The 17,139-nt window shown below is 39.5% G+C and overlaps 1 protein-coding gene across 1 annotated transcript in view; it reads right to left on the bottom strand.

Moving 5' to 3' along the window:
* Positions 1-17,139, bottom strand: part of ZNF280D (zinc finger protein 280D) — a 46,649-nt gene that overhangs the window by 12,127 nt on the left and 17,383 nt on the right. Inside the window, exons 5-14 of the mRNA XM_069982425.1 lie at positions 16,936-17,050; positions 15,296-15,511; positions 14,356-14,559; positions 13,331-13,440; positions 12,544-12,773; positions 4,405-4,562; positions 2,765-2,865; positions 1,918-2,064; positions 1,638-1,772; positions 1,119-1,408 (exon numbers count right to left, since the gene is read on the bottom strand). Coding sequence (XP_069838526.1) covers positions 1,119-1,408; positions 1,638-1,772; positions 1,918-2,064; positions 2,765-2,865; positions 4,405-4,562; positions 12,544-12,773; positions 13,331-13,440; positions 14,356-14,559; positions 15,296-15,511; positions 16,936-17,050 — 1,706 coding nt within the window. The remainder of the gene's footprint in view (positions 1-1,118; positions 1,409-1,637; positions 1,773-1,917; positions 2,065-2,764; positions 2,866-4,404; positions 4,563-12,543; positions 12,774-13,330; positions 13,441-14,355; positions 14,560-15,295; positions 15,512-16,935; positions 17,051-17,139) is intronic.

Below are 17,139 nucleotides of genomic sequence, written 5' to 3'. Positions count from 1 at the left end.
TGGCATTGTTAGCTGTGAGGCCAAGGAGACACATAGTACCTTTCATATATCTGTCCATGCTTCCATAACAAAGAGACTATGTTCACTAAACTTAAAAATAAGGGCAAATAACAGCTGTAATTTTTAGGTCAAAATACGGCTGTATTTTTAATATAATATTTTCCTCCACTCAATGGGAAATCAGGCCTAGCCTATTAACCAATGTGTATACGGGCCTCACAACTCATGACAGATGATACCAGGGCAGAGTAAGGCCAGGCATACCTAGGGGCCCTATTACACAAAACGTTTATCAGCCGCACTTGGCATATTATCGCCTATAATCGTTTCATGTAATAGTTTACGTTGAAAGGCAATGATAAACTGACATGCACGATTTCGGCTGATCGTTGTCTTTCAGCATGCTCCCCGCGACTTCCCTCCGCACGTTGTCTGTGCGTGTAATAGCACAGACAGCGAGCAGGGAACAAGGAAGAAGCACTCGCTTCCTCCTCAGTATTGGGCCCCTACTGCCTTAACCTATTGTTTTCTAAGAGACTGACTGACCCTTCTCGACCAAAAGGGAACTCAAGTGTATGTAGGTATAGGGTGTAATAGTTGTCAGTCGATCTAACATTTGTCTGGCAGCTACTGAATATGTATGGGCAATTTTAGACTACAATTTTATTTGACCCCTTTCACTATTCCAGGAACTTTATCATTTCCTTACCACTTTCTGAGGCAGTTCTAATTAAAACTAAATAAAAACTGTATCAGATAATCTGGAGAGTCAGTCAAGTTGGCGTCTAGACTTATAACTTGTCCAAAAGATAGATAAAAGTCTATTTCTCAGTCCTCAACTGATCACAAGAATTGCGGTCCAATGTCCCCCATTGAATGGAGCAGTGGTCAAGCATTCATGATTGATGGAGATAGCTGCTGTACTTGGCTATCCTACTAAGATAAATGAAGCAGCAGTGTAGGTCTGACAGTTACGGCATTCAAATAAGAAACATAGGACCTCCATTTGCGTGATAAGTAGGGATCCAAGCAATGTAGCTCTAGAGATCAGACACTTGTCAGCTAAGACTCCTTAACACCATAATCACGTCTTTGACACAATGGTAAATGGAAGGTACCTTAGATTTTGCAAAGCAGTGTTGATCATTTTAATTCTTCTTGTAGTATTTACAGTCACAGGCTTCTTTGGAGAAGGCTTGGTTTTTGAAGAATGTACCTTTATTTTAGCTGTTGGTTTATGATTATCGTTACGGCTTAAAGGTTTTATTTTTGGAGGTGACTGTGGTAGTGTGTAAACAGGCAAATGAGGAGAGGGCTGAGGTGGAGTCGCAGGAGGGTTTCTGGAAATAGAGGAAGTGGGAGAAGAAACTGGAGTTGATGGAACTCCAACAGATGCCCGAATGGTGACCTGAAGTTATAAAAAGAAAGAAAGAAAGTTACATAATTATTATTTACAAAACATTTAAAAAAAATTTAAGCAAGGACAATTAAGTCACAGTCACAAAAACCTTACCTTCTGCCATTTTTTTTTTAAATAAATATCACATTTCTGGTATTAAAAGGGTATTCTCAGCTCCCAAAGTTCCTATACCAAAGAATGAGTATAAAAAATAATAAAAAAAACTTTTTCAACACACCTTTGTTCCTGGAGGAAGACCTTCTAGTTGTTTTGGCTTCCTAAAAGTCCTGTGATGCTGAGTTTTATGATCCATTTTCTCTTTACAAGTAAGAAACTGCAGCCTGCACTTAGTGCATCTATAAACGCCTTTATTCTGAAATGGTGAAACAAAAATTTAAAAACTTTTTTGAATACAGAAATACAAACTGTGTTTCTATGCACTAATTTTTATGGAAAGCTATAGTTATTTTTGCTCCGGTAAAAAATATAATATGGCTAACCCCCTGTACAGGACTCACCTGGTGTTTTATATAGTGCTGCATGTAAGGCGTTCCAGATCTGATAACTTTTAGACAAAATGGACATAACAAATTTTTTGTGTTCTCATGGGTATTTCTAAAATGGGTATCGACATCAAGAAAAACTGAAGACCTGAAATTGCAAACCTACAAGAAAGAAAACAATTAGTAACAAAAAGCAACCCCTTTATGTAGGGAGTAAGATTATGATTTATTTTATACTTCAGGAGAAAAGAAACTATACTTGCACAAAGCTTAATCCAATGAACAGGACAAAGCTGCAGTTCCTTGCCCTGCCACTACAAATAGTACAGCAATGCAAGGAAAACCACATGTAAGCAGTGAAGATACTGTGGCACTCACATAGGTGCTGCAGCCCTTTCAAACAGCTGATTGGCAGGATGACTGGGGGTGAGACCCCAATGCTTTAATATTGATGGCCTATATAAAGCATCTGCCATCAATATGTACTAGCTGGGTAACCCTCTTAAAGCATTTGCACATAGTACTGTGTGTGTTGTAGAAGTATATTATAAAGCAGGAGTAATTAAATGAATGAATGAATGAATGAATGAATGAATGAATAAATAAATAAATAGATACCTAGCTAGGGCCTAGACAAATTTATTAAAAACAAAGTAAAGCTTTAAAATCAGTGTTAGGAGATGTGGAACATATGTAATCTTATTCTCATATATTACATTTATATGTAATATGATGCTTTTATGCACACTGACATTTATATACAGTACAAAAAGAAAAAATAGATCTATAACCCCATTAAAAAGGGTGTGTTTAGAGAGTTGCCTCTTGTCTGCACCCAAGCTGGTTCTTTTTCAGTGATTACCTGACAAACATACGGCATCTCCCCAGGTTTATGATTGTCTTTCATGTGTTGTAAAAGAATCTGTTCAGAATCAAATGATAACTCACAGATTTTGCAAATGGCTGGAACAAAAACAAAATAACTTTGTTATACTGAACTTTGACAACATTTCTACATGAGCTGTAAACTGCAACAGAAGATCCCATATATATTTCTCCATCCACAATGATAATCAAACCCTCAAAACCCTAAGATTTTATACAAATAAGACCTCTTTATTCTAAACATTTGTGAATTGTCTGCTCTATACTTTCATATGAATGCAGGATGCTATACATTGTACACTTGCAATCAGCATGCACAAAACTTTCCTGTGTGTTTTCTATAGAATGACTCAAATTAGTTATGCTATATTACTTTTCCTTTCCAGAGTATATGGGTGGTGAGATGCAAGGTTCACACCACAAATGGGAAATTGTCCAAATTCTGACATATCTCTGCTTGCATTAGCATAGGCCCCATTCCTAATAATAGTCCGAATGTAGCCAGCTAGTGACGACGTTCCAAGCATACCCGAGTTTCGGGAGCACTTCTCAGTCAGAGACAAAACTCTGATATGTTTAGAAAACAACCCAAATGTAGTCACTATTTGAGTATGAAATGAATTGGACCCATGTCAATCCAAGCAGGGATATGTCTCCATCTTATTTTGACAACATATTTTTTCAACAAATCCATGCCTCAGAGGCACAAATCCAGGTGTGAATGATGGATAAAATCTACCGTCACATCCCTAATACAGTGTGTAGCTGTAAAAGGTTTCTAACAAAGTGTGTTCCGTATTTAGAACAAGTTTGCCCTAAATAGAGATTCCTGATTTAATGCTGTGTGGAGGGAGGAACTGCTTGTCTATATGGACCAAATATTGTATAAAACCTTATGGAAGTGTCTCTTGTCTGTTGTGGAATAAACTGAAGCCTCCCCTCCAAAGTCAAGGTCCAAAACACATGGGGATAGATTTTACCAGGGTATCTTTTAAAGCATGGCTTTCCCAACCTTTCCATCAGGGGGCCTCTCCAGCAAGTAATATCTATGCCAAAAGAGAAAGACAGGCACATGTGGTGTGCACGACGTGGTGCAGTACATTCCTTGGGTTCTGTAGTGTCTTCACAACAGTGCTAACCACAGTACCACTAGAGCACGAAACAGTGCTTCAGAGTCCACCAAACACTTACCTTCCCACACTCCTGCTAAAAAAAGGAAGTTAGAAATGTGCATTTGCACAGTTGTAACTTCCTGATCCAATCTTTACAGGACAATGTTTTGCTGTAAAAAGTAATCATGGTAAGACCACCTCTGTCAGGACAGAAGTATCATGTCCTAGGACAGAGGTTCTGCCCTTATAAAACTGGAAAATTTTGCAAAAAAGAACTTGTGCATGACCCACAAGATCTGAATCACAGTTGGGTAGGATTATTATAAAAATGTAAAAATAAATAAATGAATTGAGGTAATTCGAGACAATCCTCAAATATAATAAAGATAAAAAGTTTAAATATACATTAAAGACTAGATAAAACGACATATTTTGTTTTTATCTTTATAACTATCAAGCCATAACAAAAAGTTAGCGGAGAAGCTGCTGAGAAGTCATGTCTTACTTGTGGATTCATATAATGTGTGAGAACTCTCAATGTGGCATTGCAGTTGGAAGGGAGTGGAGAACTGGCGGTAACAGTGGTGGCAGGTGGTGTGGTTTTCCCAACTTTCTGTACTTTGCTTCTCAAGCTCCAAGTGATGTTTCATGTGGTTCATGAATCTATCACGCACAAACAAAAACAGGTGCATTGTTAGTAACATTATATGGTATGACTATAGTATGTAGCAATTATATATCTAATAATACAACACAATTACATAGAAAGTACATACAGTGAAGGAAATAATTATTTGATCCCTTTCTGAATTTGTATGTTTGCCCACTGACAAAAACATGGTCAGTCTATAGTTTTACGGATAGGTTAATTTTAATAGTCAGGGATAAAATATCAAAAATAAAATCAGAAAATTACATTGCAAAAATCATACAATTTACTTGCATTTTGCAGAAATAAGTATTTGATCTCCTACCAACCATTAAGAGATCTGGCTCCTACAGACCAGTTACACGCTCTTAATCAACTCATTACCTGCATTAAAGACAGCTGTCTTACATTGTCACCTGGATAAAAGACTCCTGTCCACAGACAAAACAAATCAATCAGAATCTAAACTATACAACATGGGCAAGACAAAAGAGCTTTCTAAGGGTACTATTAGACGGGCCCATAGGGGCCGATAACTGTAAACGAGCGCCGATCTGCTAGATCGGCGCTCGTTTACTGGGCCTATTACACGGCCCGATAATCGTTTAACAAGGGCTGCAAGGACATTGTTACCGATGTCCTTGCAGCCCTTGCTTAAACTGTATACTTTACCTATCCACGCTTCAGGGCTGCAGCTGCAGTGCGCTTCTCCCCGGGTCCCGCACGCTATAGCTTCAGAGCAGCCTGTCAGCTGACAGGCCGCTCAGTCAATCACAGGCCGCGGCCGTCCCGTTGTCATCGGCTGATCGTTGTATTTATTACATAGAGCGATAATCGGCCGAATCGGGCCAATTCGGCCGATTATCGTTCCGTGTAATAGTACCCTAAGGATGTCAGGGACAAGATCATGAACCTGCTCAAGGCTGGAATGGGCTACAAAACCATAAGTAAGATGCTGGATGCGAAGGAGACAACTGTTGGAGCAATAGTGCAAAATGACTGTCAATCGACACTTATCTGGGGCTCCGTGCAAAATCTCACCTTGTGGGGTATCCTGGATCAAGGTGAGAGATCAGCCTAAAACTACACAGGGGGAACTTGATAGTGATCTCAAGGCAGCTAGCACCACTGTCACCAAGAAAACCATTGGTAACATTTTATGCCGCAATGGATTAAAATCTTGCAGGGCCCGCAGAGTCCCACTTCTCAAGAAGGCAAATGTGCAGGCCAGTCTGAAGTTTGCCAATGAACACCTGGATGATTCTGAGAGTGATTAGGAGAAGGAGCTGTGGTCAGATGAGACAAAAATTGAGCTCTTTAGGATTAATTTGCCATGTCTGGAGGAAGAGAAATGCTGCCTATGATCTAAAGAACATCGTCCCCACTGTCAAGCATGGAGCAGGAAACATTATGTTTTGGGGGCGTTTCTCTGCTAAGGGCACAAGACTACTTTATCGCATCAATAGGACAAGGGATCGAGCCATGTACTGTAAAATCCTGAGTGACAACTTTTCCCTCTGTCAGAACATTAAAAATGGGTTGTGGCTGGGTCTTCTAGCACAACAATGACCCAAAACATACAGCCAAGACAACAAAGGAGTGGCTCAAAAAGAAGCACATTAAGGTCATGGAGTGGCCTAGCCAGTCTTCAGACCATAATCCCATAGAAAGCTTATGGAGTAAAGTTCTGAGTTGCCAAATGACAGATTCAAAATCTTAATGATTTAGATATGATCTGCAAAAAGCAGAGGACTAAAATTTCTCCCGACGTGTGCAAACCTCATCATCGACTACAAAAACCGTCTGACTGCTGTGCTTGCCAACAAGGGTCTTGCCACCAAGAATGAAGTCTTATTTGTCAGAGGGATCAAATACTTATTTCTCAGGGCAAAATGCAAATAAATTTATATAATTTATACAATGTGATTTTCTGGATTTTATTTTTGATATTCTATCTCGCACTGTGAAAATTAACCTACTCCTAAAATTATAGACTGTTCATGTCTTTGTCAGTGGGCAAACTTACAGAATCAGCAAGGGATCAAATAATTATTTCCTTCACTGTATGGTAGTAGTCTCTGTGGTTTCACACACAGCTTTTTTAAAAAAAAAAACAACAACACACACTACTGAATTATTTTCTGCAATTTTTTGAGTCAAAGCCAGAAGTGGAAGACAGAGACAAAGAGGTGAACAGAGACAAACTGTGTTCACTATTGTGCCTTAAAGGCCTTTACCTCTGATTTATTCTAAACAGTTTGAAGCCCCCCTTTGGATTCTCATATTCTACTATATACTATGAATTAGTAAAGACCAAAAAAAGTCTCACTATATGTCAATTGGGAGAGCGAGATTTCTAAACAGCTTAATCAGGAATGGCAGCGCTCAGGACCACAAAATTATCTATTAATAGGAGCTAATTATTTAAAAATTATAAAGATTTTCTTGATGTGGCATCTGGTACCAACCAGGTAAGCAAAATTTTTACCTCCCCCCCCCCTCCTTATTGCTTTAGAAACCATGGCTATCTGGGAACATATTTTCTCATCTGATAGAAGTCCCAGAGTCAGCGGCTTCTGGGGATGCATTTTTAATAGGTTATTTTGCCTCAATCTGAAACATTTTCCCTCTCATGCTCTGCTTAATGATAAAATCCCTGACATTTCTAAAGCCCACATACATTTTATTAGTGCCTAAAATAGCTGTAGCATCTTCCTGGAAGAAATCAAAAATCTCTCCTGATTTGGTAAAGTTGTAACTTTAATGGATAATGGTGAATGATCGCCTACACTGTACTGTTTCTGATCCAAAGTCTGGAAACCTTAGATATCTTACCTTGAGGCAGGCTTGTAATTCCTTTGATGGGAGATGGAGTGTTTTTTTTTTTTACACTTCCCTTTCTACTCTGGAGCCTTTTTGGGTTTCTATCTTGTTACCTTTGCTGACTGTCTATTAAACCTTCATGACTATATTTACGTGACTGTTTATTTACTTTTCCGTAAGTCTTTTTTATTGCTTATCTGGCCTATTATTTTCCATGACTTCCATGATTGGGTCCACTGACCCTTTCTCATGTGCTATGTTTACATTCATCATTCTCTATCTTGTTGTTATTTCCATTTACAATTGTAAACAAAATTAACAGCGTATTCAAAAGGAATGGGAAACATAAAAGGAGGATTTATACTTCTCCTCCTGCTGGATCCACATCTGACTCTGTAGTTAAAAAATTGCAGTGGCAGTTTTCAAAACTAAAAAACTACCAATGCATGACAACAGCATTAAGGCCCTATTTTCACAGGCCGACGGAGAGGAGCAAACAAGCGATGTCAGCGCTTGTTTGCTCCATGTTCCCTGCTCGCCGCAGCTATTCCATGCGGCAGCAGCGAGCGGATTTTTCAACATGTTTGAAAAACAAGCCACACAACGATCAGCCGACATGAACGATGTTGGCTGATCGTTGCCCTCTATTCCATGGGACAATTATCGGTCGATAATTGTTCCGTGGAATATGGCCGAAAGCTACATTGATTTTTGGCAACATAACTGTGAAAGTGTAAGCATACTATATGATTACAGGATTTTGCACTACATACATACATACATTAACCTAGATCAGAAAGGTACCTGTAGGCAAAAAAGAAAACAATGTACACATTATTGCTCTGTAAAGGATACTTCCATTTTTACACACTTTCAGTGCAAAGGCAAGAATCAACTACATCACTGTTGAAGTACATAGGTAAAAGTACCATCGCTTTGTAGGTATGGTGCTGATAAAGCTGACTAGAAATTTTTGGACTGGCAAGGAAATAAAAAGAATCCTTGAAAGATTACCAACCATTTAGCACACAAACCTACAGGTAAACCGACGTGTTATATATGTTATTCAAGTCAGTACGATTACGACGATATGTAACTTGCATAAAGTTTATTTTATTTGATGGCTTTAAAAAAATGGCTTCATAAAAAATATATATGCTCCGTAAAATAGCTCTATTCCCATGCTTATAGCACTTTAATTCTTTGGTCTATGGGGCTGTGTGAGGTGTCATTTTTTGCACCATGATGTATACTTTCTATCAGTACCTTGTTTGCGTATATGCAACTTTTTGATCTGTTTATCACAATTTTTCTGGATTACAGTTTCCCGTGCGTTTCCCGTCGAGTACGCACGAGGCGATACTAAGCATGTTATTCTTTTTATTTATTTATTTTTATGTATAAAATGGGAAAAGCAATAAGACTTTTATTAGGGGAGGGGATATTTTTTATTAATACATTTTTTTTAATTTTTTTACATACATGCTGAAAGTCCCCCTGGGGGACTTCTATTATAGCCACACTAATCTCTCATTGAGATCTATGCATTATAGATATACTGCATAGATCTGATTTAAAAAAAAGATATACTGCATAGATCAATGAGATTGGTGTTCTATTGCTCTCGGCACCACTAGACCACCATGGATGTGGGGGGAAAAGGTATTTAGCCCCTTAAGGACCGGGGAAATTTTGATTTTTGCGTTTTCGTTTTTTCCTCCTTGTGCATAAAAGGCCATAGCAGATGCATTTTTTCACCTAGAAACCCACATGAGCCCTTATTTTTTGCGCCACTAATTGTACTTTGCAATGACAGGCTGAACTTTTGCATAAAGTACACTGCAAAAGCAGGAAAAAATTCAATGTGTGGTGAAATTGAAAAAAAAACAACACATTTTGTGTTTTTAGTGGATATGTGTTTTTACGCCGTTCGCCCTGGGGTAAAACTGACTTGTTATATATGTTCCACAAGTCGTTACGATTAAAACGATATATAACATGTATAACTTTTCTTGTATCTGATGGCCTGTAAAAAATTAAAACCATTGTTTACAAATATACGTTCCGTAAAATCGCTCCATTCCCAGGCTTATAGCGCTTTTATCCTTTGGTCTATGGGGCTGTGTGAAGTGTCATTTTTTGCGCCATGATGTGTTTTTTCTATCGGTACCTTGATTGCACATATACGACTTTTTGATCGCTTTTTATTAACATTTTTCTGGATTTGATGCGACCAAAAATGCGCAATTTTGCACTTTGGGATTTTTTGGCGCTTACGCAGTTTACCGTGCGAGATCAGAAATGTGATTAATTAATAGTTCGGGCGATTACGCACGCGGCGATACCAAACATGTTTGTTTATTTATTTATTTTCTTTTATTAATAACCTGGGAAAAGTGGGGTGATTCAGACTTTTATTAGGGGAGGGGGCTTTTTATTAATAACAACACTTTTTTTTTTACTTTTACACTTATACTAGAAGCCCCCCTGGGGCTCATAGAGATCTCTGCCGCACAGATATGCTGCAGAGATCCATGAGATAGGCACTCACTTACTTCCGGCTGCTGCAGCCGGAAGTAAACGAGTGCCGAGCCGGGGACGGCGCCATCTTGGAGCGGTCCCCGGCCGGCTTCAGTTACGGAGATCGCTCCTCCGGGATAACATCCCGGAGGAGCGATCTCCTCACTAGACACCAGGGATGACGCTGCGTCCGGTAATCGGATTCAGCTGTCAACTTTGACAGCTGCATCCGATTACTGTATTAGCGGGCACGGCGATCGGACCGTGCCCGCTAATACCTGCGGTCCCGGGCTACAAGCGGCACCCGGGACCCCCGCGGTTCAGAGCGGGGCCGAACGTCCTTACTGACTGCAGGGCGTAAATATACGCCCGCGGTCGTTAAGGGGTTAGATGCAGATGTCAACTTTGACAGCTGCATCTAAATACCTAATTAGCCGACACAACACATTGGACCATGCCCGCTAACAGCCGTGGTCCCAGGCTGCACATAGCACCCGGGATTGCAGCAGTTCAGAGTGGGGTTGCCGCGCAGCCCCTCTCTGAACTTCCCTAGTGACAGCAGGATGTACATTTACATCCTGGGTCGTCTAGGGGTTAAAACAAATGTACCACTAGAACATGGTTTTTTTGTTTTTAACATGAACAGACCAGCGCTGGCGCAGGGATTCTGGTGGCGAGGTCTTTTTTTTTTAACCGCTGCCCTGTTTCCGGACAGTGTTTTTCCAAACACTGGCCCAGCATGAAGCACTGGAGGCAAGCCCGCCAACCCCTAGTGTGACAATCTCCTCTTCCCTTTGTGACACAGCTCCATTGATTGGGGACAGGAAATTGTCACAATAGGGACTGGCGGGCCTGCCCCTAGTGCTTCATGCCAGAGCGATGCTCAGGAATAGGCCTGTGCTGTGTGCAGAAACCGGGCAGCAGTTTAAAAAAGGACTGTGCCACCGATGTACTAGTGGTACATTTGCTTTAAAAAGGATATCTTGACTAGTCTTTATTAAAAGAATGTCATGGGGGGGGGGGTCCCATTCTCAGGCCCCCCTCTATGAGCTAGATCTGAGAGGGGCCAGCTCAACTGTATTTTCCTTGCAGTGACGTCTGCTGTTGGTAGACCTTTTCACTGACTTATAGATAGAAATGGAGAACGCCTTTATATACATTAATGTTGAGTTATTGCTAATATTTAATATCCTATTTTGTTTTTCATTGTGTATTGCACCTGAATAGGGTTAGTATTTCCCAGTAACAGTATGCCAAGTGTAAAGAGTCTTTATATACTAAAGACTACTGTTCACAGAATACAAAGAACCAGAACAAGCTCTGAAAACAGAATGAATGCAGAAACTACTGACTTCTCGATACAGTGATCAAAGATGAATATATATTTCATACAAGTATATAATACTAGTACAAATAGTAATCATGGTTCAAATGATCTACAAATAATTTTACCTGACATAAGTTGCCCTGGGATATTAAACATACCATTCAACACAACAAACACCAGACAAATTATAATAAAATAAAACTCTTGTCAAAATTACCCTTTACAGGCCTGTGCTGTTTTACAAGGAAAAAACACAGCAGCCAAAAAGTCGTGACTGACATGCCTTGACTACATACATTAGTTCCCTGCTGTTTGCAAGACAAATTGCCTGTGCCTCAACCTGCATCTTTGCTTCTAAGTGTATGTAATAGCGATTTTAATGCCTGCAATTACAAGAAGCTTTTGTTTTCCTTAATGATACTAGCAAAAGCAAGTCTGTTCATTTTAGCTCGCAGACTATGCCCTTTGTAGACTTAAGCCATTCTTCAGCTTCACATTCTGCCATTTCAGCTTCTCTTTAAGGATCTGTATGCAGGGAAAGAAACTATGACCTTCTCTGGCAAACAAAGGTCTTGAGACAAACCTGTCTCCCTAATGAAGATGATCAAAATGTTCTATTCTGCTGATTTAGAAAACAGAAGTTATTCGACCACAACAGCACAAATAGCAGTCTTTATCACGGGCAAAAATACAACAATTACTCATGTGTAGTCCCTAAACGGATCTATATGGATTACTGTGAAGTGTATTAACTCTAGAGGGCATGGTGTAGCACAGGTGACTTCAATTGGTGGTTGAAGATGCACTTTAAACGAACAGAAACACAAGATTATTCATCTATACACATAGTATACGCTCCGGCCAGGATCCCCCACGACGCTGCAAAGAACTGTCAGTTTTCTGCAGCTGCTATTCAGTGAATAGCCGCTGTAGAAAAGCATGTCAGTGCACACTATGAAGTGAGCGACTGAGGCCGCACGCTTCATAGTGTGCTGTGGAGAGTTCTGATGCGGGCGCGCACGGATGCGCCCGCATCAGAACTCTGCGGCGTGAAAGAACTCTGCGGCAGTACTGACCAGGATGATCTTTTCAGAGACCTGCCACTCCGTGATCCAGCCAGGTCACGGAACTGCCGGTCTCTTACGCCATGTGAACATGGCCTATGGCTGTATCCATGTTCTCCATGACTCCCTAAGGCAGCATCCAACTTTTCCAGCCGCTTGGAGTCAAATAATAAAGTATTCGGGTTCGACAAGTTTGCTGAACACTATATGTATATAAGATGTTTATGATATTGTAGCAGGCCTCTGAAATTAGTTACTTACTTTATATTGCTCTTCAGAACTTTCTGACAGCTGAAACACTTGAATGTATTGTGAGTTTTCTCTTCTTGATGAATCAGCTGAATATCTCCAGTATAACTTCCATAATAAAATTCACTAACTAGCATGATCAACTTTCCTTTTTCATTATCGTCCACTAAGTTTATCGTTGTAGAAGTATCTGGATATGTCACGCCACGGAAAAAACTCTGCATCTTCTCTGGACAGCAATACTGTAATATAAAAGGGAATGGAAGATTTCAGGGATCAGAACTTAAGTATGATGACAAAAAATCTACTGAAACCAAAAAAAATCTACTTGTTTTCTACTTGTACTTTTTATTCCTGCGCTGCCATCTTGTTGTAAAAGGGAAAGGCTGATTTATTTAATTTTAGGCTAGTTCCACACAAACCTACTACAGGTGGATATTTCTGCCTGTCTTACCATCCAATGTCCTGGCCTATGTCATGGCTTTAATGGCTCAAATGGTACCTATGATGTTCTGAGTTTGAGTCATTAGACCCTAAAGTCAGGCAGTACCTGCATATGACATGTCAAAAGTTTTTACAAATGTGAGGTACAGTTTAAAAAGGAAAATTCACTTCTGATATACCTTAAATCAAGCAAGGGAAGATGTGTGAAAGTGAGTCTTCTTTAAAACTTCCAATTATTATATTATTAGCTATTGCAAATTGCATAATAAGTTTACAAAACTGACAAAAAAATAGATATACATTTTTCACAAAAATTAGAATGCTTACAAAACTGAATAAGCAAGTATTAAGTTACCGTCATGTGTTTCTTCATAGGTTCCAAAAGATTGAAGTGTATGTTGCACTTAGGACATGCTCGAGGGAATGGTGTTCCATTTTTTGCAGGAGTTGTAACTGCATTAGTACCTTAATAAATTAAAGATACGACAGCCATTAGGTGGAACACTGCGTACCCAAATTGCAACAAAAAATAAGAAATATCCCATGTCAATCTCCTCCTTTCTATTGATCTTATTTGGTATCATATTACAATGAAAACTGAGAAATTTAAAAAGAACTCTTCCCTATGTGTTCTGGTAGCTCAATGACCAGCCAAAGGTGGTATCTCAATGACCAGCCAAAGATGGAGAACATAATCAGGAAATGAACCCCTGAAGCCTGCACAGCAGAGCAATACTATCTGCAAATAGTAACAGCTATGATATTTCTTCTTTAAATGACAAGTGCCATGAAAAACATTTTCCCAGTAATTGAAGCACATTACAAAGTTATATAACTCTGTAATGTGCTTCAATCGCCTATCTGCCTCCCTTCCCTGCCTTTTCCCTCCTTCACCCCCCACCAGGAAGTGTCCTAACTCACACAGACCTAATGACTGCCGTCACCGTCACCAAGCTCTTCTCTCAGCTCCTTCTCCTGTTACAGCAGCCCCCCCCTCCCCTGCCTTCTCAGGTGACTCAGCTTGCTCAGCTCCCATTGGCTGAACAACTGCAAGCCATCACTTGGACTGGGGAGGGGGGGGGGGCTGCTGTAACAGGACCTAGAGCAGCCCTCCTGCTGATGACTCATCCTCACAAGAAGGTCTGTGTGAGTTAGGACACTTCCTGGTGGGGGGTGAAGGGGGGAAAAGGCAGGGAAGGGAGGCAGATAGGTGATTGAAGCATATTACAGAGTTATATAACTTTGTAATGTGCTTCAATTACTGGGGAAAAGTTTTTCATGGCACTTGTCCTTTTATTTAATTTATATGTTTCAAGGTTAATACACCTTTATCGATTACAGTACCAAAAGAACAGAGTAATAAACAACATTTTAAAATACCTTTAGTATGGGCATTTTGCGGTAGAGTAATTTGTTGTTGTCTGGCATGTGAAGCCATTGGGGTGGATGCTGTAGTGGATGTTGCAGCTGGTCTTTTATCCGCTATATTCTCATTGGTTTTGTGCTTTTTTGGAGATACATTAGTCAAATCGATAGGAGGTGGTCTTTTTTCCACTAATGCGTTTTCATTTCGTCCAGTGTTTGCTTTAAAAATAAAAACATTGCTTTAACAATAAGAATGTACAAATTTTTTTTTAGATCTTTCACAATTTACCCACACATCATCCCAACCCATATGGAGATTTAAATTGTTCCTATTGTTATATTTTTTCCCATTAATAAGAATACATAAAACTGCAGTTGTCTGTAATTCATCTCCCCCAACCCACTATCGCTCTGTAATGGCTTTCTCATCCAAAACCGAGCAGTTTTGCTTAAAAGAATCAAAGGCTTAATTCTATGGTTTGCCAGATTCCGCAGTTCGCCCGAAGAATGAACCTGCTTATTCTTCGGACGGACAGCGGAATCTGGCAACCATAGAATAAGGCCTATGGGAGCAGCAGAGATGCGTGCGTCCGCTAGTGGGGGCGAGCTGCGGAATCCGTGGCGGGTGATCTGCCGGGATTCCGTAGTGTGGACATACCCTAAATATGAAGAAACCTCCCCAAAAAACCCTACACATCTGTCTACTCTAAAAGAAACTACTAAACTGGAAAAAGAGGGAACATTTTAGCTGTAGCATGTCTCCCTTTTAGTGTGAGAACATAAAGGGACATCTGTTGACCTATATGGGGGGGGTATAGTATCTATATGTATGTTTTAACAAACAGAGTCCATTATCGAACATTAAGGTTTACATTGTTATTACTGTTACTGTTTTGCAACATTGGTAACTGGTAATATGGGAAGTTGGTTTACATTTTAAAATCCATTCTGATACCTGCTGCATTTTGCATAAATATATTTTGTTGGGTTTTCTGTGACTGCGGGAGTATAGGCTGCTGAAGTCCCGGTACTAGGTTGTTGATGTTCTGCATCATCGATGGGGCTGGATGAGTGGGTCTGTGGATAAAGGTGGGAGCTGTCCTTGCGGGAGCTGAAGACGGGCGAAATTGGGGTAATGGTTGCAGTGGCCTGACTAATGGAGTAGAACCTCCTGCAACAAACATAATATATTAGGTTTATAGTATTAATGGAGACAGTCATAAAGAACGTTTGACATAAAGATGTCTAACCTATAGGCCACTTTAAGGCTTCCAATGATGTTTTATAACACGAGAAAATATGATAATGAAGATAATTATAATAAAATAAATATTTGTCTACACTCTTATTAACATAAACAGCCATGGTTAACATTTTTGTGTTTTGAAAATTCAAGGTGATGCTTATATTTTCTATGTGTTTTAGACACTTCTGTGCCCCAATGGAAAGTAGGTGGGACCTTGCTGAAAAAGGGTATGGCCTAAACATGGCAAAGAATATTCTTGTGGTGAATTAGCCAGTTTTTGCTTTCCCAGTGTGTCCCACACTAATATTATTTCACAATCTTGTAGCTGTTTTACCATTTAAAACCAAATTAACCAATATGTAGAACTCCTCAAACAGACCAAACAGAAATGACTGACTGTAAGCCTGCAAAAGCACCATATTTCAGTAATCTACACAGTTAAAAAACCAACATAACATAACATCATAGGCTCTGTTCATGCTGGTGTTGTAGTAACACTCCATTAGGGTACCAGTGCCACTTATGGCAAATTAGTGTATTTGAAACCTAATTTTAAGTTCAAAAATACTCAAAACAAATTAACTGCCATAGCCATCATTAAAATTAAACAGAGCAAAAAAAACAAAAAAAAAACAAAATTTCTCATCCCTTCCATGAGATCTGCTATCCACTGCTTCTTAGTGGAAGTCAGTCTCTAGTAACAGCTAGATTAGGAGAGAACACAGGAAATGGGGGCAAGGCTTAGCCTTTGCTATGTTCAAAGCATGGTCTGTGTATCTGCAAGCTATGCCAGTTTGCCTGATTATCTACACTTTGTCTAAATGGTAAATCAAGGCTTCCCAGTCATCTCTCAACACCCATAAAGCTCAGTGCAGCTGTCCCAGGTTTAAATACCAGTGTACCTACTGTTGTATGTACACAGTTTTGCAGTGTAATTCCCCCCCCCCCCACCCCCAAATATGCTAGCTCTGGTCCTGCACCATGAAATTAAGAGAATAAGAAATAGCTTTGCACTAAGTATAAATATATTTTGAAACGACACATCGTTTGTATAGATATTGGACGCTTGTTTAGCTAACAGCTATTTCTCTCAACCTTCCCAAAAAATGCAATCTTGGGTCAAATTGTGCATACTCAAAAAGGAATGGGGAATATTTTTTTGACAGTGTCTTATCTCTCTTAACAACAAAAGGAACAGGCATGTGGAAATGCAACTGTAATGCAATCTGCACTAAAAAATTTTTTTTATTACAAGGATATTGCAAAAAACGGGAATCAAAAGTTATGAGAAATGAAACATTGCACAAAATCAAAAAGGAAATTGTAAAATAAAGTCAATGAATCCATACCTGATGTGGTAAATGTTTGCACACTTTGGTATTGTGTTAATGCTGTGCTTGGTTGCAATGTAAACATTACATTAGAATTATTAGAGGTAACCTGGGGAGAGCTCATAATGTAACCCTGAGGGAGAAAATGTACAAATAAATATATAATAATAATAATAATAATAATAATAATAATTAAAAACAGCAAATATAACTAAAGCCATC

This window comes from Dendropsophus ebraccatus, chromosome 1, assembly GCF_027789765.1.
Source record: "Dendropsophus ebraccatus isolate aDenEbr1 chromosome 1, aDenEbr1.pat, whole genome shotgun sequence".
In the NCBI taxonomy this organism is placed as follows: Eukaryota; Metazoa; Chordata; class Amphibia; order Anura; family Hylidae; genus Dendropsophus; species Dendropsophus ebraccatus.
This window is presented reverse-complemented; position numbering and strand designations above follow the sequence as displayed.